The 26,219-nt window shown below is 40.7% G+C and overlaps 1 protein-coding gene across 4 annotated transcripts; it reads right to left on the bottom strand.

Annotated features, from left to right (window-relative positions):
* Positions 1-26,219, bottom strand: BAAT (bile acid-CoA:amino acid N-acyltransferase). 4 transcript variants are annotated; one of them, XM_070931739.1, is made up of 4 exons: positions 24,236-24,309; positions 22,819-23,303; positions 8,549-8,751; positions 1-1,740 (listed from the first exon to the last, which is right to left on the bottom strand). In XM_070931739.1, the coding sequence occupies exons 1-4, from the start codon at positions 24,256-24,258 to the stop codon at positions 1,153-1,155; spliced, it is 1,299 nt and encodes a 432-aa protein (XP_070787840.1). In that variant the 5' UTR covers positions 24,259-24,309; the 3' UTR covers positions 1-1,152. The 4 variants fall into 4 exon arrangements, with proteins under 4 accessions (XP_070787840.1, XP_070787850.1, XP_070787833.1 ...); XM_070931749.1 differs by lacking the exons at positions 1-1,740; positions 24,236-24,309 and adding exons at positions 7,245-7,841; positions 26,170-26,219; XM_070931732.1 differs by lacking the exon at positions 1-1,740 and adding an exon at positions 7,245-7,841.

Below are 26,219 nucleotides of genomic sequence, written 5' to 3'. Positions count from 1 at the left end.
AATAATAGAGATTTTTTTTTAAAAAAATGATTTATATGCCGCCCTTCTCCGAAGACTCAGGGCGGCTTACAATGCGTTAAGCAATAGGCTTCATACTTTTGTATATTTTATACAAAGTCAGCTTATTGCCCCCACAATCTGGGTCCTCATTTTACCTACCTTAGAAAGGATGGAAGGCTGAGTCAACCTTGAGCCTGGTGAGATTTGAACTTGCAGTAATTGCAGGCAGCTGATGTTATAAAGTTCAAAGATATAAACTTTTTTCATATGACAAAATCATGCAACACATTTTGCAATTTATCAATGTTATATTTTGCATCCACTGTATAAGCAATCCATGCTTGTTTTATATTAGAAATATTATATTTAACATTGATACAAATTTGCTATTTATGTTAATTATCAGAGTTAACAGCTTTCAGGGTTTTTTGCAGACAGCACTGCACTTAAAAATGTAACTTCTTTAACATTTTTACCTAAATCATACTAAAATAATAAGAAGGTAAAAAGAGAAATAAGTGATTGAATAACTTTATAATGCATGTAAGTCAGTATCCCAATAGAACCAAGCATGGTTTACATATGTCCTACCCAGGGGTGGGTTCTACTTACCTTTACTACCAGTTCGCAACGGGGCTGTGTGCGCGCTCTTCTGCGTATGCGCAAAAGCATTTTGATGATGTCAAGGTCACTGGGCGGAGCCTCCCGCTGGTTTTACTACCGGTTCTATAGAACCGATGCGAACCGGGGGCAACCCACCACTGGTCCTACCCTGAGATTAATTAGGAATCCTGCAGATAGCTGTTTATGAAACAAGTTGTTTACCACAATAGATGCAACACATTGAGAATTTATGGAGATTTTTTGTACACAAAAGAGGCCAAAGGATTCATTTCAAAGCCAACATATTTATAATTAACTCATCATTTTATTTGAAAAAGAAATTTATAGAAATACTCTGAAATTCACAATAGATCAAACAAGACAAGTACCATTAATCTTTTTGCATTTCCAGAGTCTTGTCATGGCACATGATTCTTACTCTCTAGTTATCTTTATGACACCTGCATTATGAGAACCTAATTTTTATCTTCTGAGTAGACTTTTTTGGACCCAAAGAACTTATGAAACCTGCACTTTTTTCTAATATCATCACTTTCCCGCTGGGCCAAGATGGAGCTCAAAAAATTTCAGGACCTCTTTCCAGAAGTGTTCCTCAGCTTTGGCATGAGGCTTCATCTCCCCTCCCCATACTGTGGGTATAGGACTACCCCGGATAGAAGAGATAAAACAAATTGGGGATCCTGGTGGTTCTATCATATGTCCAGCCCCAGGGTAAGGTAATAAGCTGCAGTTAGTTCTCCCATACTTCTTTGCACGGCCCAAGGCCACTTCAGCAAACATCTTGCTGTTCAAGCTTTGGTCAGCTTCTCCTATCACAAGGAGAATGTGACCCTGGGCTTTTTCCACGGGAATGGCAGAGACTTCATGAACTGAATCCAGAGGATCTCCCATAACATTGAAACTGGACATTAATCCCACTTCATTGATAAGAATTGCCTCTGCTGAGTAGGGTACAGCAGGGATGTTGATATCACGAAAATGGAGGGGTGCACCATTCATACTTGTGGCACCGTTGATGCAAACTGCAGCTGCTATTTCCTCTAAGAAGGTTCCCATGGCTAATGCAACTTCAGCTCCTTTGGACAAGCCAATAACTCCAATTTTGGGGCCTTTTACCTGGGTGAATAAGGGGAGAGATAAACACATAGCCAAGCTTAAAAATAGTTCATGGAAGCTTGAAAAGTGGTTATTAGATTAGAATTCTTTATTGGCCAAGCATGATTGGACACACAAGGAATTTGTCTTTGGTGCATATGCTCTCAGTGTACATAACAACACTGTTATGTGCAAACATAATCCAGGGAAAATGGAAATTCTTAATCCTGATCCAAACATTTATCACAAAAGCCTAAATACACAGAATGAATTTGTGAAAGAAAGTGATGGAATTCTACCGGGCAAAATATAAACTTGTCCAGTGTTTGGTTTTAAAATTTGGTACTTAATATGATGCCTTTTCTGCCATCAAAATCCTACTGTCTTGTATAGTAATAAATAAGACTACCTGAGACCCCTTGTGAAGATAACGGAGTCTTGTCTGAAGATTTAATCCCTTTTAGTGTTTCCTACTTAATATGGTTGAACAATTATCAATGAATATTCAAGAGTTTACAATCAGATGGGAGTACTTCTGTCAGTCTGAATCTGGTCAATTTAGCCCTCTGGTGGCTATGACATTGTCCAAAGCACTGTCCAGTCTTGAAGTGCCCTCAGCAAGAGATCCCTGAAGTTCCCAATCTGCTTTTACCAGGCTATTCGATTCCACTTGGCTCACTAGCAGTGTGCTAAATATCATCTTTCTCACCCATCCAAACAAAGTTGCTTCTCCTTATTCTCACTGCTGCCAACTGGTGAAGAGAGTGCTGCTCTAGCAAGACAGTTACAACTAAACTATATTATGTTTTCCATTGGACTATACTTCCCTAGACTATTAGTGAGCAGAGCCAAGCAGTCACTGGCTTAGTTTTGTGGGACCCCCAGGGGAGTGATAGATCCGACCCTCACTGCTTCACAAAAGTTTTGTTGCACTCTAAGGCAAGAACTGAAGCGTTTGACCTGTGCATATTATCTCTTTAACAAACTAACAATAGGATGAATTTTCATTTTCAGATAACTGAAATAATACCTACAACAATTTCTATGTTTAGACTCTTCATCTTCATAACTATCTGTAATTTGTCTTTCTGGGCACCTAAATAAATTATGGAATTAAGATAATGCTATGATTCCTTAAAATAACTATAGTTATTATCTTAATTCTAAAATAATTTTTTAAAGACATCTATCTAAATATCCCTGTTCATGCTCCACTCTGGTTCCTTTCTTTTTTCCTCATCATGATTCTTAAAGTCCTGTTTTCAGAACCGACTGCCTTTTCTTGATATTTTAAAGTTCATTGTGCAAAAGAAGGAATGAAAGGATAGAAAAAAATAAATAAATAAAAGCATTTGGCCCATAGAAAAACAAAGACTCCTTTGAGTTGATCTTGACTTATAGTGACACGAAAGACATGTTTATTAGTTTTCTTGGCAACAATAATAGAAGCATTCACCATTGTTGTATTCTTTAGTATTTTTCAACTTCTCTTTAGACTATAGGTGCTTAGTGACCATTCAAAGTTACAACAGACCCCACTCCCCAAAAGGTACTTATGACTAGAGATAGGAAGGCCTGGGAAAAAAAGGAAAAATTGGGAAAAAAGGTTTTTTTGCCCAATTTTTTTTCAAACAGCTTTGGGGAAAAAAAGAAAGAAAAAGCCCTGTTTTTTTCCCAATTTTTCCAGTTTTTTTCCATCTCTACTTATGACCTGGATTTTAAGTTCCAATGCCTTCCCCCATCCTCCAGATCATGTGATCAAATTTTGGGTGCTTCACAACTGGCCCATATTTATGGCTGTTTACAGCAACCTGTGTTCCCATGAGCACAATTTATGACATTTTTTTTGCCAGAAACTGGGATTTACTTCCAATGGATTCCCTTAACAACCACCACTGCAAAAAAAGTTACAAAATCAAGTTGTTCATGTGATGACCTGCTTAATGACTGGCAGTCTGGCACAATTTACAACCATATTTTGGGCTGAATCACAATCCTAGGTTGAGGACTATCTGCATTGCCCTGAATTTTCCTGATTGTCTCCTATCTAAGTACTGAATATCTTACCCTGCTTAGCTTTTTTTTGAGATCAGTCAAGGTCAGCTAGGTGCTGTCAACTAGATTGGGTTACTTAGAATCCTCCATTTCTAAAACACATCCTTCACAATAATTTACAGCAACTGAACACATTCCATTGATAATCCCAGGTTTTCTTGATGCCATTTTTAAAATATGGAAATCTGGAAGAAAGACACCTTGAATACATAGGACTATTTCCAGAAGTCATGCATTCCACTCCACATTTGTGTGACAATGGTCAGTTTATTTTTTGGACATGCAGTATGACTGATATTTTTGTATTTGGTGTCTGTTTGCCTCAAAAAGAGATATGCCCTGTCTTCAAAATGTTTCCTTGGATATTTCCATTTGGGTACTAATCAGGTCCAAGTATATTTGGCTTCGAAGGACAATTAGGTGCTGCTACTTGCTAAGATGGGAATTGATCCACGCAATGAAATAAGCTCTCATAATTTAATATAAGATATGATCAGTTGGCTTTGGGCTTGGTTGAGAAGCCTTTTTATATTGTAAGTGGGCTAGCCTAGCGTTGGTTGAGGCTTTCTTTGGGATAGGAATAGGGAAAAAAAACATTACTGACTTAATTTGAGCACTTATACTAAAGAAATATCAATCAATCTTATGGAAGCATGAGACAAATAGAAACCTGGAAATTATATATATATATTTGCCCTTTACTACAAAGTTATATTTCTGATATGTACTTTACAGAATAAATTATGTCATAAGGATATTCTCATCTAGACTGAGTGTGGTGGGATATAGTCCAGAATTACAGGAGGATGAACTCCTTCTCAAGGAGCAATGAGACAACATAGCTTTGAATTTTTGGTATATAGGAAAAGGGCAAAGGTAGACCTTCCCTAGCAGTTCACAGGATAAATCTAATAGTCACACAGAAAAGTGCTTTAGTTTGGCAAAATTTCTGCCTATTGGTGAGTAACAGTAAAGAAAGTACTGTGAAGTAGTGTACTCAGTGTCTGTGGAGATTTTGTCATCCAAGTCATAGTTGTCTCAAAGGTGCTTTTTGAAAAGACAACTGGACTGGTTATTTTTTTTTCTTGAGGAAGAAGAACAAAACGTTTCGTTTCTCATCCATGAAACATCATCATATGTGATGGCAGGGGGCAGGATGAAAGGATAGGTACTGACAGTTGAGACTGGATCGTGGTGGTGGTGGGGGATGTAAGGATATGTTCTGACCAGATGGTGAAGTACTCTGAATACTCTGAAGTAGCTCCTTGTGTCATTCTTGGTTCCTTGGGGCTGACAATGAGTTCCCACATCACACTAAGCAAATCCAAGCAAATCACTTTATGTTTTATTATGGTTTGTGAACTTAAAAAGGTTGATGGTTTGTATTCTATGGTCATTGGCATTTTATGTTAATCAGGGAGCAATGGCTTATCCAACAAACTATGGATCAAATAAACTATGGATCAGTAAACCCTGTGAATGGTCTTTTTTCTGGTTACAATCACTGACAACTTATCATATTTTCAGGTGGCATAAACCTGGTTGAGAGCTGAATAGAAATACAATTCAGAATTATCTAGAAAGGTCAAATAAACTGGTGGTAAAAAAAATAAAATTTAAGAGAACCAAAGGTGAAATTAAGCATTTAGAAATTAGAATTCAGATGCATACTTATGGGATGGAAGATATTTGACACTAACATCTAAAAACAACAACAAAAAAAACCCACCAGCTTAGAATACTTGTTGATTGGAAACTATGATATAGCATTGTGATGTTATAAAAAAAGGGCAAATGCAGTGGTAAAATCCTACCAGTTCTGTCCGGCTCATGCGAACCAGTAGTGGCGGCAGCGCATGGTTCGATGAAGCAGTAGCGGCGACAGTGCGTGGTTCAGCGAAGCGGTAGTGGCAGCAGCACATGGTTTGGTGAACCCTAGCAGTGGCAGCGCCTGGTTTGGCGAACTGGTAGTGGCAGCAGCACATGGTTTGGTGAACTGGTAGCAGCGGCAGCACAAGGCTCCGCCCACCCACCCTGGCATCATTACTTCCTAGTTTGAACCAGGAAGTAACCCATTTTTGACCCTCTGCGCATGTACAGAAGGCTTTGCGCATGCACAGAGGGTCAAAAATTGGACGTGACAATGCACTCACTTCTGACCCGGTAGGGAAGGTAAGTAGATTTCATCCCTGGGCAAATGCAATTTACTTTGCACCAGAAGAAATGTAAGTTCCAAATCTCAGGAGGAAATGTTCCACCCTTTAAGAATTCACACAAGCTGATGTAGTTTCAGAGAATGGCAAGTAAGTTCTTTGAAGGCAGAATGAAGCATCTTGACTTGTATACCACGTTTCCCTGAAAATAAGACCTTGTCTTATATTTTTTGAACCCCGAAATAAGCACTTGGCCTTATTTTTGGGGAGGTCTTATTATTTTGGGGCATGTAGAGAAAACCAGAGGAAATGGCAGGGACCGACTGCGTATGTGTCTAAATATTTTCAAGGAGGGCTTATTTTGGGGGCGGGGGGCTTATTTTAGCACATGTGCTCAAAAGCCCAATTGGGCTTATTATCAGGGGATGTCTTATTTTCGGGGAAACAGGGTAACTTTATGAAAAGCAAATGATGGATGAAAGGATGGAAGAGAATTAAGAAGCCCACAGAGAATGCTAATGTCTGTTTTCTTCTCAGACTGCGGGACATGTAAACATGTGAGGCAGACTTTGAATATTCTGAAAAATTTCCTAACAGACGCCAGGGACTGGAAGGGTGGCACACCCACAGATGTTGTTGGATAGCCAACAAGAAGCAGGGCAGGTGCCCACCCTAAATTGTGAGACTGGCTGTTCAGCGTGGTTTATGGTGGCAGAAGCTGGCAAATTTCTGAAGTGGAACAAAGTTGAGCGGAGGCCGCTTTTGCAGGAGTGGCCTGAGGAGCATTACACATTCTCAACAAATGTGTAACAAATGCTGGAGAAGCAGTTGGTTCCTTATATTGAGACTCTCTTTAGCAAGCACAGAAAAGGCTTTTTAGGGATGACTATGGAGGCTATAATGACATCACAAGACCTACATTTTAAAGCTATATATCAAGGTTTCTTGCTGTGCAATTGTTCAGTCATTTCCATCTCTTCGTGAACATCTAATTAGTCAAAGAGCTAGAAGGCCCCCCTCAGTGGTGGGTTGCCCCCGGTTCGGACTGGTTCGCAAGAACCGGTAGTAAAACTGGCAGGAAGCTCTGCCCACTGACCCAGACATCATCAGAAGTGATCTGTGCATGCACAGAAGAGCGTGCGCGGGGGCACGATGCGAACCGGTAGTAAAGGTAAGTAGAACCCACCCCTGATCCCCCTTCATCTAAAGGAGATATTTTAACTTTAACCTACACAGGATAAGAAGATTAGAGTTCATGGCCTCAATTATCCAAATACATAATTCTAAAGGAAGCTAAACAACTGAGCCTTTCTTTTATCATAAATTACTATTCTGAATTGGCCCAAGATGAAACTTAAAAAAAATCAGGATCTCATTCCAAGAGTGCTCTTGGGCTTTAGCATGAGGCTTCACTTCTCCTCCCCACCTGACTGGGAAGAGAGAAAACCGAAGTGGATAGGCATAGCAAACTGGTGATCCAGGGGGTTCTATCAAATGTCCAGCTCCTGGATAAGACAACAGGCTACAATTATTTTTCCCATGTTTCTTTGCTCGAGCCATGGCTGCTTCAGCAAACACTTTGCTATTGAAGCTTTGGTCAACTTCTCCCACCACAAAGAGGATGTGCCCTTGAGCCTTCTCTATAGGGATGGTAGATACGTCAGGTATTTGATCCAGAGGATGTCCCATGCCATGGAAAATGGATATCAATCCCATTTCATTAATGACGAACTTCTCATGTGGGAAGGGAGCTCCAGGGATACTGATATCATGAAAGTGGAGTGGTGTACCACACATTCTTGTTGGACCATTGATGCACACTGAAGCCACTATTTCCTTTAAGAAGGTACTCATGGCCAATGCAATTTCTGCTCCTTTGGATAAACCAATAACTCCAAGTCCCGGACCTCTTACCTAGAGGAGCAAATACAGTGAGACATACAAAAGTTTAAATCAGTTTCTTCTTTAAAACAATGAGGGTTGATATCAAAGCTATTTAAAAAATGACAGTCTTTTAGTTCATGTGTTATATTATCGCAGATCTACACCATTCAAAAATGGAAAATTGGTCACCTTGTCTTTCTGCCAGCCAACCAATATATGACAAGAAAATATGACAGGGAGAAGGAAGCAAGCAAGCCTGACAAAAATGTTGCTGCTTTTATGAATCAGCTCTTTAAAGCAGTGCACTTTTAGCATGACTCTCAATTGCATATTTTTGCATGTTTTTCAGATACACACAAGGAAGCCTAAGGAAAGAAATTGTATGCTTTAATCAAAACCAAGTGGGGTGGGTGTCATGGGTGTCCACAAAATGGCAAAGGAGCATTGCAGCATTGAAAGGTCAGCCCTGCACCTTTTGTATGTGCATGGGATATCACAATGCACATACCAAAGGTGGCAATGCAATGCTGCTCTCATCATTCTGCCCTCAGGAATAATGCTACTGATCTGTGCTGTGCTCATGTCAGGCCCAAAATGCCTTTAGCTTGTTATATCTGATGGGTGCATAGCATGCCTAGTTTGTATGAAGTATTCTACATAGCAAATAAAGAATAAACTCTAGGATCTTTCCTGAGTCTCAACAAGAAGTTTAAGAAAAGGTATAATCTCAGGCATACCTTAGGATTTTTCAAGAGCAGTCTGGATGCTTCCTCAAAATACTCCAGATCTATTACTTCCAGAGTCTGCGGTAAATCATCATATCCAAAGAAAGCCAAAGCCAGAACTGCAAAGCCTTTACTAGCCAATAAACCAGCTCGAAATTCGATTAGTCCTCCAGCTCCACCAAACAGGTCAATCAGTCCTGGAAATGGCCCAGGGCCTGGTGAGGCAGAAAGAGAGAAAAAACAAGGATAAGTAAAGAAATGAAAAACAAAGAGTAATATCCTTTTATCAAATACATTATTTTTTTCTGATTTGGAAACAATGATTTTAATGATGTCTAAAACTGTGTTTGTTTGTTTGTTTGTTTTCTTTTCTTCTTCTTTTTTTTGCAGCTATGTCACACTACTGGGCCAAATTTAATTTTCACTCAGCTACCGTTGCAAAAGCTTTTTCATAGGTACAGTTAGCAAGCTTTGCATCTCACATCTTATTTGTGAGATGCATGAAAGACTTTTCGTTGTCTCAAATAAGTTTCTTTCTGTCATTTTTGTTCCATTTCTCTGAACTACTACATCCATGTTCAATTTTATCTGTATCTTCTAGGGCATCAGCTATTTCACTTAATTCTGTGTCATCTGCAGATGTGAAGAGCTTTCCCTCCTACCTCTTCATCAAAGAAATTAATATAAAATATTAAATCATGTAAGTCCCAGGGTGAAGTTGGCAGCACTGAATTCAGTATCTCAGGTCAGTTTCATGAAGAATCATGATTAAATAGGACTTCCGGTTTCCTTGTCTTCGGCGACGGCGGCGCTCTTTGAAGCTCCGCCAGCCCCGCCGCCTGTAGAGCCGCTTCGAGACGAAGAAGCGGCTCGAAAACTTCTAAATCCACAGGATTGAAGAAGGAGAGATCGCAGGGCACAGGTTGAGCCCCTGTAACCCCCCAGGGAAGTTTCTGGGGAGAGAACAGGCGTGGCTCCCTCCCAACCTGCTGAAACTCCGGGCAACGTGGGACGATTCTGCTTTTGCAGAACAAGCCGGCTGCAGGAAACTTAAAGCGAAAGAACCAGCTTTAATAAACAGCGAAACTACTGAATCCTGAAATTTGGAAACGCAAGTATTAGCACTTTGTTGACTTTTCAATCTGAGAAAATGCGAGTGAGTGAAAGTGCTTTGAAAAAACATGGCGCCTAGCCTCAGAGTTAACGAGCCAGCGAGTGTGGATTGGTGAAGTTACTTTGCTTTGTTACAAAGTTTCCAAGTTGCTACAAAGTTGCCTTGCTTGTTATAAGAGAAACAACTGGGAAATTTTTCCCTTTTCAATATTGGACTTTGCTTTATTTTAACCCTTATTTGATCAAATCTGGGGGACTTTTTTAGAAGTCTTTGTGCAGGAGGGAAAGGAAAAGGAACTTCCCTCTTTAGAAAAACTAGATCACGAGCCAGGATGGCTTCAAAGAAGCAGGAAGGGAAGGCATTAGGGGGGGGATCCCCCACACACAAACATGAAACGCAACTTCCCCCTGCTCAACAGCTACAAACTCAGAAAAAAGAATTTGATGTGGGAGATTTAAAAGAATTTATTTCTAAAACTTTGGATGATAAATTTCAAAAATCTCAACAGGAGATAGATGATAAACTTCAAAAATCACATCAGGAATTTATGCAGGAAATTAATGAAGTTAAAGACATGGTGAAACAGAATCAAAATAAGGTGACCAAAAAAATTTCAGAAGTGGCGTCTGGCCTGGCAGAATTTATTGGGACAGTTGATTTTAAAGTTGAAGAATTTAAATCAGAAGTTAATGTTAGGATGAAAGATAATGATTATAAAATTGATGAGGTTGACAATAAAATGCAGAGAATTGAAGATGAGATTGTTATGATACAATTCCGGGCGATGGAATTCGCCATACGGCTTCGGGGAATTCGAGAGGAGGAGAGACAGGATTTGAGACAAGTTTGCTCTGAAGCCTTGGCTAAGATTTTACAAGCTAATCCTGATTTGGTATTTCATAAAATAGATAAAATTTACAGAGTGAACTCTTGGGTGGCCAGACAAAGACAACTGCCCAGAGATGTGGTCATATACTTTACTGACAGAGAAATTAGAAATGATATCCTGCAAAAATCTTTTCACACTTCTGTACAAGTGGGGGGTTCACGACTTGAAATTTTTAAAGAATTACCTCCTAAAATGCTGAAAGCTAGAAAAGAATTTGGTTTTCTTGTTAAGGAATTGAAAAATTTACAGATACCCTTCCGGTGGGACGCACCAGCTGGGATAATTTTTAGATATAAGGGAGAAGGATATCGGTTGAATACCGTGGAGAAGGCACAACACTTTTACAGTACTATTCTTAAGGAAAGAACACCATCTCCACGTACATCTACAGTTTTGGAGATTAAGGAGAGTGAAGAGAGGCAATTGAAAGAACAGTCTAAGCAGGAATTAGAAATAGTGCAAGGTGCAGAAGGAGGTTTTCTGAGTGAGCCCTTGTTGGATTCTTCTCCAATTCTGGATTTGATTCAGTTGACTGAAGTTAAAGATCAACGTATAACTAGAGCTCAATCCAAGCTACTTAAACAAAAGCAACAACAACAACAGGAAAGACAAGACAAGAAGGCAGTTAAGAGTATCATACAAGAGAGTGGCGCTATGGGAGGAGCGAGATCGAAGCTCTCGGATGAACTTCAAATATTTTGCTCTGCGCTCCAGAAAGAGGCTGATGACCTTTAAGTGTCTATCTTGGAATGTCAATGGGTTGAATTCAGCACAGAAAAGGAAGAAATTATTTACATATTTGAAACAATTTAATAATGATATAATATGTTTACAAGAAACGCATATTACAACTCAAGATCAAAAATATTTGATAAACTCAAAACTAGGAGCACATTATATATCTTCAACTTCGCAGAAAAAGAATGGTGTGGTTATTTATGTAAATAAAAAATTAACAGCGAAAGTCATAGAAGCAGATCAAGATGGTAGGTTTGTAGCAATTGAACTGCTCACAGCAAATGGTCAAATTCTCTTGATTGGAATTTATGCTCCCAACCAACAACAGGACTATTTTTATAAGATGTTACATACTAAAATATTGCAATGGGATTATAGATCTATTTTAATTATGGGAGACTGGAATGGAGTAATTGATTCTAAACTAGATAAAAAGAGCTTGGCAAACTCTAGAATTAGACTACCACAGACTTTTTTTGATATGAAAGAAGATATGGAACTAAAAGATGTTTGGAGAATACATAATCCAAATGAATTGGATTACACTTTCTTTTCTGATAGACACAGATCCTTTTCTAGGATTGATTTTATCCTGTTGTCAAATGATCTACTTGTTAAAACAAAAAGAACAAAGATTTTTCCAAGAACTTTGACTGACCATAGCCCTGTATGGATAGAAATTGAGATGGACAAGGTTGAGAGACGTTCTTGGAGATTAAATGAGAACTTGTTTAGATATGAAAAAAATACAATAGAACTTAAAAAGCATTTGAAAGAATTTTTTGAAATAAATTTGAATAAAGGTACCCCAATTGAAATTGTTTGGGACGCAAGTAAAGCTTATATGAGAGGGGTACTTATCTACATGAATTCTAAACATAGACTGTTCCGACAAAAGAAAGGATCTGAGTTGGAAATGGAAATAAAGAATAAAGAACAGTTACTTATTAAAAATCCAACAGATGAAAGAATACGAAGTGCTATAAAACTTTTGAAAGACCAATTTCAAATGCTTATGGCGGAACAAGTTGCAACAAGCCTACAATACGCGAAGCATAATACATTTTGCAACGCTAACAAACCGGGCAGATGGTTGGCTTATACATTGAGGAAAAAACAAAGTACACGGACTATTGATAGTATTGATATTGGAGGGAAAGAAATTTTTCAACAAAATTTAATTAAAGAAGCTTTTGTGGACTATTATACTAAACTATATGCCAAAGAAGAGGTGCAGAATGGACTTATAGAAAAATATTTAAATGATAAGAGAGTTACAAAAATTACTGATCAACAAAAGGAAAGAATGAATTATCCTATAACAGAGGAGGAGATAACAGCAGCAATTAAACAGTTAAAAACAGCCAAAGCTCCTGGCACGGATGGTTTGACTGCAGTGTATTATAAAACTTTACAAGCTGAAATGGTGGGACAACTTAGAGATTTATTTTGCAATATTCAACAAGGGGGTAAAATACCCCCATCTTGGACAACTGCTTATATATCTTTGATACCAAAAGAAAAAGAACAAGTTGGTCCTAAAAAACCAGAGAATTACAGACCAATATCTCTTTTGAACACAGACTATAAAATTTATGCGAAGGTATTAGCCAACAGGTTGATGCCAGTAATTCAAAAGGTGATTCATGAGGACCAAGCGGGATTTATTGAGGGCAGATATATGAAGGACAATGTAAGGCAAGTAATAGACTTATTGGAATATCTTGATAAGAATAAACAGATCCCTGCAGTGCTGGTTTTTCTGGATGCAGAGAAGGCCTTTGATAGAGTGGATTGGAATTTTCTACTAAAGACTTTAAAAAAGATGGGCTTTGGGGACCAATTTATACAGGCGATCTCAGCAATTTATCAAGAGCAAAAAGCACAGATTATTATTAATGGAAGTCTGACGACTGAGTTTAAAATTGAAAAAGGAACAAGACAGGGATGTCCGTTGTCCCCACTTTTATTTATTTTAACATTGGAAGTCTTGCTAAATACAATACGGGACTCTAAAATTTTGAAAGGTATAATGATAAGGCAAGAGGATTATAGAATAAAGGCATTTGCAGATGATCTGGTGGTTACCCTATCACAACCAATGGAATCAATAATCTTGATGAACGACATTATACAAGACTATGGTAGAGTTTCAGGTTTCAGACTGAATTCAAAAAAGACTAAAATGATAGTTAAAAATATGACACAAGATCGTAAACATGAGCTTGAAAGGAGGGCAGGTTTTGAAATTGTACCTAAGGTAAAATATCTTGGAGTTCAGGTTGCAGAATCAAACATGAAATTGTTCCAAAATAATTATGAGGTGTTGTGGCGAGAGGTCCAGAAAGACATGGAGACTTGGAAAAAGCTGCAACTGTCTTTACTTGGAAGAATAGCAGCAGTTAAGATGAACATTTTGCCAAGATTTCTGTTTTTGTTTCAAATGATTCCGGTGCTTAAAAGTGACAAACAACTGAAAGTTTGGCAGTCTGGTGTGAATAAGTTTGTCTGGAACGAGAAGAAGCCGAGAGTGAAATTGAAAATTATGCAAGATGTTCCAGAAAGAGGAGGCCTTAAACTCCCAAACCTACAGTTATATTATGATGCAGCAGCTTTAACTTTAATAAGTGATTGGTTGGGAAGTAAAAAGACTGGAATACTGAATGCAGAAAGTTTTGATCTTGAATTTGGATGGCATGCTTACCTATTTTATGATGACAAAGTAGATAAAGTATTTAAAAGTCATATACTTAGAGAATCTTTGATGAGAGTTTGGAAGAAGCACCGACTCAAATGGGATTATAAAATACCGTTATGGCTGGATCTTGGTCATACTATGTGGAATACAAATATAATGTCACTCGGGGGGTTTTTATATAAAGAGGTTCTTTTTACAGATGCGGGCAGATGGCAGCTGAAGACATTACAGACACTGTTGGATGAAGGAATTAATTTAACTTGGTTACAATATAATCAACTACAATTGAGATGGAAAGAGGACCAAAAAACTGGTATTATGTTGCATGAGGAAGAATTGGTTAGACATATAAGAGAGAAAGGTCCAATGCATATTAAAAGGCTTTATAATGTTTTGCTAGAAAGGGATTCAGAAACTGAATTAGTTAAAGATTGTATGATTAAGTGGGCACAAAATTTTGAAGAACCAGTGATGTTGGAAACATGGGAAAAAATTTGGGTTCAGAATGTTAAATTTACACAGTCGCAGAACCTGAGGGAAAACTTTTATAAAATGTTTTATAGATGGCATTTAGATCCTAAAAAGTTGTCATGTATGTACCCTAATGTTCAGCCAAAATGTTGGAGATGCGAATGTTTGGATGCTACGTATTATCATGTTTGGTGGACCTGTAGGAAAGTTAAGGCTTTTTGGATAAAAATATGGTGGGTTATGCAGAATGTTTTGAAGAAAAAAATTCAATTCTCTCCACAATTGTTTTTATTGGGTATAGTTAAGGGTTTTACACGGGGTGAAATAAAACTAATATTGTATATGATAACTGCAGCAAGATTGTTGATAGGTAAATATTGGAAGAATGAAGCTTTGCCTACTATCGAGGAATGGACTTTGAAGATGGCTAGTTTTGCAGAGATGGCGAAGATTTCAGCATACTTAAAGGATTGTTCACAAGAGACTTATGAATGGGAATGGAAAAGGTGGATAGAATATGTTCAGAACAAATACCAAACTAGAAAGTATCAAATAGCTTTTATTTGAAAATAATGTATTAGAAATATCTTAATGTAAAGAGAAAAAGAGGAAAAATTATATAGGGGGAGGGATGGGTTCAGGTTTATATATCAGTGTTATTAGTTATGAGTACATAATAGGGAAGTCTGGGGGGGGGAGGATTAGGGAGGGTTAGGGAGGATGGGAAGTTTGGGGAGGGAGGTGGGGGGGTGAAAAAAAGGGGTGAAAATGTAATTGTAAAACTTTTGCAATAAAAAAAAAAAAGAATCATGATTAAATGATTCTGAATCTGAATATTATTTTTGAATCACTATATATCCAAACTGACATGTCACTCAATCGTAATCATCCTGCCTGCTCATGACAATGTCATAGATACTTTGTCAAATGCATTGGTATACAGCACTTCCATAATCTATGAAAGATGTGAATAGAAAGTAAAGATTAGTCTGATACATGCTAACTTATAGTGGTGGGTAGTAACAGACTCTCATAACTGGGGCGGTCTACAAATATTGTAAATTAGTACTACTGCAAATATATGAAGTTCAAGTATTTCTTCAAGATGGTAACACGTAAATTCTTTCATGATCTGCTCTAGAATCTTCCCAAATATTGATGCCAAATTGACTGATTTGTAGTTCCCCAGTTCCTCCTTTCTGACAGTATTTTTGTCCTTTAGTCATTTAGTATTTCATATATTCTCCGAGATAATTTCAAAGATAAAGATCATCAGCAGGTTTTTTCCGGTGGTCTAGGAATCATCTAGGCCAAAAGACTTTATTCAATAAGTGTTCCCTGACCATATTTCTGTCCAATGGAGTGCTTCTCAGAAAAGACTGGGCCAAAGAATGAGATGGGTAGTTCTCATAGCTCATATATCAATTATTGTTTTTTTCCTTTGGGCATATATGATGAATACTTTTTGTTGTCCTTACCAATTTTCACTAACTTCGACTCATTCTCAGCTTTAGTTTTCCCAACAACATCTATGCATATCCGGGTGACGCATTTGTTCCCCTCCTTGTGACATGACATGCCTTTCTATTTTTATGTGCCCTTTTTCAAAAAGTGTTCAGATCTTCACTTGCTTTGTGCATGGGCACATGGTCTCTTTTATCAGTATCATGATCCAACTTAGATAAAAGTGCTCTGTGCTCATATCCACAGAACAGCCAATCACCATCCAAAGTAGAGAGGCAGAGGTGGAGAAGGAGATCAGACCTTTCAATCTAGCCAACAGAAGATGAACACTTCAGAAATTTTAATATTAGAAATCCTTATGGGAATGCTAGTAACCAGGTAACTAAGAAATTTTGGAAGATATGACGGATTAATTTTGGAAGATAATAAAATATAGATCCAGACAAACTTGTGAAGATGGTTTCCTGGTCTGGCTAATCTCAAAAGGCTAACAGATTATGGGATTGCTCATCCAAGCACAAATCAACAGTGTTTCCATGCTTGCTAGGAAGTCTAGGCACTACCTTTTTGCCGGGTTCAGCCCGTAAGATGGACCCATGCTATCCAGGTCATTTTCAGTCTCAGCTGGATACCACCATCATTTTCCATCTACTCTCCATCGGATCATCTCCTGATACGCCCACTGCACTAACTCTGTAAACAGACTTATATCTCTGGGCCTATGGATTGGCATTGCTCTATCTGTCCTCCCTAACCGAAAAGAGAAGTTTACCTTAGGTATGAATATTGAGGGAGTCAGCCTCGGCTATTACTTCCATCGTTTCTGGACTATCCTTGGACTCCTCCCACTAACATGAAGGCAGTGGCGTTTTCCAATGTATACTACCTAAGACTTATATATTTCCTCCATTGGACTCTTAAATCATCATGGTTGACCCCCTGGTTATAAGGGTCATAACTACTGCCATAACTACTCCCAGTAACAAATGTATTTGACAGCAGAACTCCTTGGGCTGCGAGAGTCCCCCCTCGCAGGCTTGGCCCTCCACTCTATCGAGGGCCTACCTCAATGACGGGTTTTGGAACCCCGAGAGGTGGCATGCAGCAAAAAGGAGACTGAGGGGATTTTTGATTAATACTTATACAAAGTTTTTACGGGGTCTTAGGAAGGGGTGGGAAAGACCTGGGGGAGTCTGTAGAACCACAGAGCGGCAGAGTGGGTCTGAGGGTCATGGCGGGAGGAGAGAGGGAGGGGGGTTAGATAGGGAGCCAGGGGATGAGACGAAGGGCCATTCCATCAAAACAGTGGGTTGGAGGGACAGATATGGCGGGCGCAGGGGGCCGTATCAGGTACGGGGAGTACACACTCGCTGGTTGTGAGGGGTGGTGTGCTCCGGCCCCCAAGGCACTTCTTGTATTCCAGGTTGTGCAGAGTCTCAGGGCCAGGGCCTTCAGTTGTTGTTGTGCAATGCCAGGTCTGCGACTAATAAAGCCCTCATTCATGATTTAGTTCAAGAGGGGTGTGTGGACCTGGCTGGGATCACGGAGACCTGGCTGGGCCATGAGGGGGGGTTCCCCTCGTGGAGATGTGCCCACCAGGCTTCCATGCATTTCATCAGCCGAGGGCCCAGGGGAGGGGCGGAAGGGTAGCGGTGATTATTAAAGAAAGTCTTAGTCCAAGGGAGGCCACTGTTCTTCAGATAGCTGGCTGTGAGTCCCTCTTTGTGAAGTGGGGTCACGGGGTGCAGATGGGTTTGCTGACCATGTACCTGGCTCCCTGCCGCGTGGCAGCTGCCCTGCCTGAGCTGCTCGACGTAATAGCCGGGGTGGCAGTGGATATCCCCAGGCTTATGGTCATGGGGGATTTCAACCTGCCATCCATCGGTGAAACGTCGGAAGCGGCTCAGGAGTTCATGGCTTCCATGACGGCCATGGACCTGACCCAGTTAGTTCATGACCCTACCCACATAGGGGGACATACGCTAGACTTGATTTTTGTCTCTGGTCAGTGGTTGAATGATCTCACAGTAGGGGATCTAGTCATCAAGCCCTTGTCATGGACAGATCATTCGCTCCTTCAGCTGGACTTTCGTACCGCTCCCCCTCGCCGCAGGGAGATGGAACCGACCAGGTGGTTCCGTCCCAGGCGCCTGATGGACCTCGAGAGGTTCCTGACAGAGCTTGGGCCATTCCCAGAGGGTCTGACTCACGGCTCGGCTGAGGATCTGGTGGCCACCTGTGATAGGGCGGCCACCAGTGCCTTTGACCGTGTCGCCCCTTTGCAGCCTCTGACCCGGTGCCGTTCTCAATTGGCTCCTTGGTTCTCTGAGAAGCTGAGAGAGATGAAGCACCGGAAAAGACGCCTAGAGAGCGACTGGAGGACCAGCCGTGCCGAATCAGACCGGACACTGGTGAGGTCTTATATCAAGACCTACCTAGTGGCAATAAGAGTGGCGAAATCTAACTATTTCTCCACTCTTATTGCATCTGCAGAGATCCGCCCAGCCGACCTGTTCAGGGTGACCTACTCTCTACTCCAGGTGGGAGCGAGGGAGGACCCCTTGCAGGGTAGAGCTGAGGATTTTGGGCAATATCTGCATGATAAAATCACTCAGATTTGGCACGGCCTGGACTCTGATTGGATAGTTTTGGACGGGATGACGGAGGCGAGTCTTGAGACTATTATCTGGGAGGAGTTTGACCCTGTGACTCCTGAGGACATGGAGGCTTAACGCTACCACATGTTTACTGGACCCATGTCCCTCTTGGTTGGTACTGGCCTCCCGGGAGGTTACACGAGACTGGTTTCAGGAGATTACCAACTCTTCGCTGGGTGAGGGTGTCTTCCGAGCCGCCCTGAAAGAGGCGGTGGTGAGGCCCCTCCTCAAGAAGCCTTCCCTGGACCCGGCTGTTTTAGCTAATTATCGTCCTGACTCCAACCTTCGCTTCGTGGCAAAGGTTGTCGAGAGTGTGGTGGTGAGACAACTTCCTCGATTCCTGTCTATCTAGATCCGTGCCCGTCGGGCTTCAGGGCGGGTTACAGCACGGAAACGGCATTGATCGCATTGGTTGATGATCTCTGGAGGGCTCGGGACAGGGGTTGCTCCTCTGTCCTGGTCCTCCTGGACCTCTCAGCGGCTTTTGATACCATTGATCATGGTATCATGCTGCGTTGGCTAGAGGGGTTGGGAGTGGGGGGGCACCGTTTTACGGTGGTTCTCCTCCTTCCTCTCTGACCATACGCAGTTTGTGTTGACAGGAGGGCAGAGGTCGACCTTGAGGTTCCTCACTTGTGGGGTGCCGCAGGGATCGGTTCTCTTGCCCCTCCTGTTTAACATTGATGTGAAGCCACTGGGCGAGATCATCCGTGGCTTTGGGGTGAAGTGTCAACTGTATGCCAATGACACGCAGTTGTACATTTCAACCCCAGGCCACCCCAATGATGCCCTTGATGTGATGTTCCATTGCCTGGAGGTCGTGCGGATCTGGATGGGGAGGAATAGGCTCAGACTCAACCCCTCCAAGACTGAGTGGCTGTGGTTTTCGGCATCCTGATATAGCCAGCTTACACCATCACTGACTATTGGGGATGAGATCTCACCCCCCTCAGAGAGGGCTCGCAACTTAGGCGTCCTCCTGGACTCACGGCTGTCTTTGGATGATCATATGACGGCCGTGGCCAGGGGGGCTTTTTATCAGGTTCACCTGATTTCCCAGTAGCGCCCCTTTCTGGGCCTTGCGCACAGTCACTCACGCCCTCTTCACTTCCTGTCTGGACTATTGTAACGCTCTCTACATGGGGCTCCCCTTGAGGAGCACCTGGAGGCTCCAACTGGTCCAGAATGCGGCTGCGCGAGTAATAATGGGGGCGACCTGTCGCTCTCATGTAACACCTCTCTTGCGCAAGCTGCACTGGCTCCCGGTGGTCTTCCGGGTGCGCTTCAAGGTGTTGGTTACCACCTTTAAAGCGCTCCATGGCTTAGGACCTGGCTATCTACAAGACCGCATTCTGCCACCGATTGCCTCCCACCGACCGGTACGCTCACACAGAGAGGGCCTCCTCAGGGTGCTGTCAGCCAAACAATGTAGACTGGCGACCCCCAGGGGGAGAGCCTTCTCTGTGGGGGCCCCGCCCTCTGGAATGAATTGCCCCTGGACATACGAAGGATCCCTGACCTCCGCACCTTCCATCGTGCAGTGAAGACCCTGTTATTCCAGCAAGCCGCTCTGATAGGATAAATGGTTTTAATTTGGTTTTAATGGGGTTTTAAAATTGGTTTTAAATGAGCGTTTTAAATTCGGCCTATGATTTAATTATTTTAATCTGCTTTTAAATTCTATTTTGTACACTGTTTTATTATGGCTGTTCACCACCCTGAGTCCTTCAGGAGAAGGGCGGTATATAAATTAAAATAAATAAATAAATAAATAAATAAATAAATAAATAAATAAATAAATAAATATCACTCTAAATTAAGGTGACCAGATTTTAACACTGGTAAAGAGGAACATTGTGGGCGTGGCTTATTTTGTGGGCGTGGCTAGCTGGTCATGTGACTGGGTGGGCGTGGCTAGCTGGTCATGTGACCGGGTGGCCATGGCTATGTCTATAGGGTAAGGTGAACAGATTTTAACATTGGTAAGAAGGACACCATTGTGGGCGTGGCTTATTGTGTGGACGTGGCTTGGAGGCCATGTGACTGGGTGGGCGTGGCTACCTGGTCATGTGACCGGGTGGCCATGGCTATGTGTATAGGGACTACTCAGAGGGCTGAAAAGTCATTTCTGACAGGTCCTCACACTTTTGACTGGTCCTCACACTTATGACCATCCTCATATTTATGCCCGTGCAGCATTCTTAACAACCATGTCACTCATTTCACAACTGCTTCTCTTCAACAAGGTGACAAGATAGGGCAAAAATGTAAAATGTGAGGACAGTCGTAAGTTCGAGGACTGGTCAAAAGTGTGAGGAGCAGTCAAAAATAACTTTTTCAGCCCTCTGAGTAGTCCATATGCACAAAAGGACTAACCAGAGGGCTGAAAAAAGTCATTTCTGACAGGTCCTCGCACTTTTGACTGGTCCTCACACTTATGACCATCCTCACATTTATGCCCGTGCAGCATTCTTAACAACCATGTCACTCATTTCACAACTGCTTCTCTTCAACATGGTGACAAGATAGGGCAAAAATGTAAAATGTGAGGACAGTCGTAAGTTCGAGGACTGGTCAAAAGTGTGAGGACCAGTCAAAAATAACTTTTTCAGCCCTCTGAGTAGTCCATATGCACAAAAGGACTAACCAGAGGGCTGAAAAAAGTCATTTCTGACAGGTCCTCGCACTTTTGATTGGTCCTCACACTTATGACCATCCTCACATTTATGCCCGTGCAGCATTCTTAACAACCATGTCACTCATTTCACAACTGCTTCTCTTCAACAAGGTGACAAGATAGGGCAAAAATGTAAAATGTGAGGACAGTCGTAAGTTCGAGGACTGGTCAAAAGTGTGAGGACCAGTCAAAAATAACTTTTTCAGCCCTCTGAGTAGTCCATATGCATTAAAGGATTACAGCAATAGAGAGGGATGAAGGAATGGAAATTAGAGTAGGAGTGAGGGTAAGAGGGGGAGGAAGAGAGGAGGAGAAGGAGAAAGAAAGAGGAAGTAGGGAGGAGAAAAAGAGGGTGGGGGTAAGAGAAAGTAAAAAGGAAAGAAAAGAGAGAGGTGGTAGGTTTGAGGAGAAAGATTGCTGTACAATAAAAAAGATGAAAGGGAAGAAAGCCAACCCCAAGCAAATATAAAGATATTAAGATAAAGAATGAATTGTTAAACTTTAAAGAATAAAAGAGAACAAATATGAATAAATAGCAATAATTAGAAACACACATACAAACATACAATGTATTTTCTTTGAACAGAATATTTGGCTGGTTCACAAATTTAAACAGCGTTTAGTCATTTCAATTAAATTTACAATTTCTATATTTCCTTTTTGCCATATTTATTCCTCATCTATTTTTTTAAAAAACCAATATTACCCTTCATCCTCATCTCTAATCTTAATCAAATTCAAATTTTCCCTTCTATTCTATATTATACCCCTTCCCATTGTCATCTATTTTTATATCCATCCTCACATTGTTTAATTATGTAATTATGTAATACAGTTGTTTAATACAAATTCAACATTTTAATATAAATCAATTAGTTATAAAACTATCTTTTTTGTATATTAATCAATATGAACATGAATATTCCAATTATTTCCATGCAATCCAATTTCTTACAAATCAATTAATTATATTTACCAATAATAATAAACCAAATAATTTCTCCCATATATTCCTCCGAACCACAACTTAACCATTTCTGCTTTCAACACAATATACAATTAATAGTATCTCAATTATTACAATTCCCTAGTTAAATACAGCTTTTTTTCCTTTGTGTTTTAAAATCTTGAACTCTCCTCCTAAATTTCCCATTGTTTGCAGTTTTTCACCTACCTTTTTTGGGGAGGAAAAATAAAAATAAATCTCTCTCTGCCTCATTTTGTCACGCTGCACCAAAGACCCTGGTTTCGTTTTCATTTTCGTTTCTGAAGCTTAGCTAGGGGAAAAAAAACTGCTTTACACTGATTGCCTGTAGGGCGGCCCTTTGAAGCCCCGGGCAAGAGTTTAAACAGTTTTTTTTTCTTTTAGCCATCAGCTGGGGCTCAAGAAAAATCGGGACTTTTTTGAAACGCCGCGGGACGCGGGACAAATTGCTCAAAAGCGGGACTGTCCCGCCAAAAGCGGGACGTCTGGTCACCTTACTCTAAATACATTTGGAGGCACCATCTGTTGCAAGCAAGAGATAGAGGCAATAAAGAAAAGTGGGAGAGAAAACAGAATTCAGTTTCCTTACCTGGAGGCAAGAAGAGGGCTCCCCGGACCCGGCCGGACTTAATGGGGATGCGTTCCACTCCAGGGGCTGCATACCATCGTTCCACAGTGCAAGTAGCCAGTGGTTCATGTATCAGCATGGGCAACATCACAGTAGAATCGAAGAGGCTAATCTGAACATAGAAGGGGCTGCCTGTCACATCACGTTTGAGCAGCCTGTGGAACATCTTCTCAGCCTTTAGAGTGTAGAAGAGGCCCATGGGCCACACACCTGTATAGTTGCCTCCCAGAGCAGAAACCTGTGCCACATCCACTTCTCCATTCTGATTGGCTTGGTAAAATGCTCTGGCTGCAAACTTAATTCCCCTTTCATCTGTCAGTGATGCATATAAGGTCACAAGCTGGGAGGGTGCCAGGCCAGAGGCATAAATCTTCACTGGTGAATCAGCAAGGGAGACTTCAGGAGTGACACTGAGGTGGACCATAGCAGCCAGTTCTTGAGGGTATCTGGGGAAAATCAGGTTCCTAATTATATAAATTTGGGACTTGTTCAGTCTCCTTACCAGTGGTCAGTTGCCCCCGGTTCGCACCAGTTCTATAGAACCGGTAGTAAAACCGGCGGGAGGCTCCGCCCACTGACCCTGATGTCATGAAAATGCTTCTGTGCATGCGCAGAAGAGCGCACATGCGTGAGTGAAGCGGTGCGCGCGGCCCCATTGCAAACCGGTAGTAAAAGTAAGTAGAACCCACTCCTGCTCCTTACCACTCCCCTCTCAAACCATGCTGGTCCTCAATCTGTGGTCAAAATGTCATCTACATTGCTCTGCCAGTCCTGTGTTACAATGCTGAAGTATTTCAGAGGTGTCTGTTTCATTAACTTGTTCAGACAATTCTTAATCTCAGAACCCAACTCTGGGACCAATTGGAGGATTTTATAAATGCTCCTAAGTTTTCAATTCAATGCCATTCAAATGCATCTGATTTAATCTACTTTGGATATCTTTTGTGAACCTGCATCTACAATTTCCTACTTTGAAATCACTGGCATCAACAGGTTTGTGCTGCAGATCAGTTTGCAAGATTATCAAAGTGTTAAAACCAGCAGGAGGGAAAAGGAACAATAATACACTTTGGATACACACCTGTGGGAGATCATCTTTCCATAGGCAATTCCTAACTTGATGCTTTTGCAGTTCACTAAGAACATGTCAAGACAGTTAAACCAACTTTTCTTTAAGCCAACTCCCTCCCACAGAGCAGAAGAGGGGAGGGCAAGGCAAAGCTTGCTAGCATTTTGCATGCCCCCTCACCTTCCAGTTCCTGCGCCTCTGAATTTGCCAGATTATAGAACCAGCCTCATGTAGCCACCTTCTCTTCTCTCAGCCGTAATGGAGAGGCACAGTGCAATTCTCTCTCTCTCGCCACAACAAATACAATACCTTTCAGTTCCAAACTTCTTCATAATAAAGGCTTGTTCTGCCAGCTGACCACCAAGGAAAAAATAGACTTTGGGCAGAACTCCGAACTCAATTCTGCACTCTTCTCTGGAGCAAACAACGACTTAAAGAGGATCCAGCGGAGATTTTGGAAAATAAGGAGCTGGATCCTCTCCATGTGACTTGAACTAATTCTCAGGGTGATATAAAAGTTGGAATGGAATTTAATAGACTGGAACAAGCAATTTTAGAAAGAAAGGAACATAAGATACAGTATTCTATTTGTAACTGTTTTCTGCCCAGAGTCATTTTACAGAGTGTTTAAATAAATAATGCCTTCTTTTAACCTTTTAATGCCTTAAAATATACTATACCTAAAACAAGGAGGAATTGCCTGAAACACTTTTCTGTAAAACAGACAAAACTATACAATTATGTGTACCAAGAAAAAACAATGACTCCAAAAGAGCTCACATTTCAGTTCTGGTTTCACACAAGAATCACTATTTTAGGAAGCAGTTAAAATATTACCTTCTATCCAGCCAGACCAATGAATCTCACCAGACACATGGTGCACCAGAAGGCTTTAATGCCAAAAGAATCAAACTTCCCTCAGGAAATTACGGTATATTTTCAGTAAAAATCTGTACTGTTTAAAAATGATCCATTTAGCCAAACTAACAAAATTCATAGTCACATATAATAAATGGCATTGATGAAAAAAGTTTCAAACATTCCATGAAAACAACGTTCCCCAACACATTCTAGGCAAACTCCTGTATTTCCAAAATTAGCACAGAATGACCCACCTCCCTATCCACCAAACTAAACAATTTAGCAGTAGGTCACAGGAATAGGATGCAAAAACTTTCTTTGGAAATGAGAATGAGATGATTAAAGAAGTTCAATTTTGTTCCCATTTATTTTCAATATATTCTAGAGCATCAGTCTATTTCAACCTATTTTGCTTTTAGATTTGCTTCCATGTCATCTCTTTCTGCTTCATTTGAAGTTTAGAGTCATAGACAAGCAGATTAACAGGAGGATAAACGGTTCTGGATTATCAATTCTCCCCACCACATCTCCAGACTAATTTTTTAGCTTCCCCAAAAATCATCCATAATCAGAAATTGTAGGTCATATGTGGAAAAGCTTAAATCCATCTCTGTAATTAATGTTGTAAAACTGAGAATCTATTCCCATTTTTATAGTATTCATGACATTTGATCATTCTTAATCTCATCCTGATGAAGAAGGGAGTTTTGGGATGCACCCCACAACTTCATGTTTTTTAAAATCCAGAAAAAGGCCTAGAGGTCCAATTTTAATATTTCAATGTCCAATTTCCCCTGATCTCTAAAATCAAGGCTAAGCACACCTTTCCTGTTTCTGAACCATACCCCGAGTAAGATACTGAATGGCTTGTACAAAATTGCCTCTTTCTATTGTATTTTATCACTAATTTTTAATACATTTTTTTTTCCATTTGAGGGCTGCTTTCCTATCAGAAGGTGCTGGGGAAGGGGGAGTAGAAGAAGAGAAGAATATATTTCCTAAACACTTCAAACTTTTTAATGCTGCCATTCTTCTTGCAATGGATACTTCACCTGGCTTTCAGTTTAACATTAACAACACAGATTGCAAAACAATATCAAGTAAATAAAACTGGAGCAATGGACTCTTGTCTGTTTAACTTAGTGGTGAAACCTCCCCAGTGAGATTGAGTTACTTCAGCAGCTATCCTCCCACTCAAGCACTGGATGTTTCTTTCACTCTGGAACATGAACACCCTGAGATACTATGATCTTTTCAGTGGAGTAGCTATTGGCTGTACCGTACATATGATCAATCACTCAATCTGCACTACAAAAGCTCTTCCCATGAAAATGCAGTTGCTCAAAAGATAGGCAAGTTTTGATAAAGAACCCCAAACTCACTTTTCTCCAGTGCTTTTCCACAATTCTCACGTCTCTCTGCTTGCTATTTC

This window comes from Pituophis catenifer, unplaced genomic scaffold (genome assembly GCF_029215685.1).
Source record: "Pituophis catenifer annectens isolate HBS135680 unplaced genomic scaffold, rPitCat1.0.hap2 SCAF_1, whole genome shotgun sequence".
In the NCBI taxonomy this organism is placed as follows: domain Eukaryota; kingdom Metazoa; phylum Chordata; class Lepidosauria; order Squamata; family Colubridae; genus Pituophis; species Pituophis catenifer.
The sequence above is the reverse complement of the archived record's forward strand: the minus strand, read 5'-3'. Positions and strand labels throughout refer to the sequence as shown.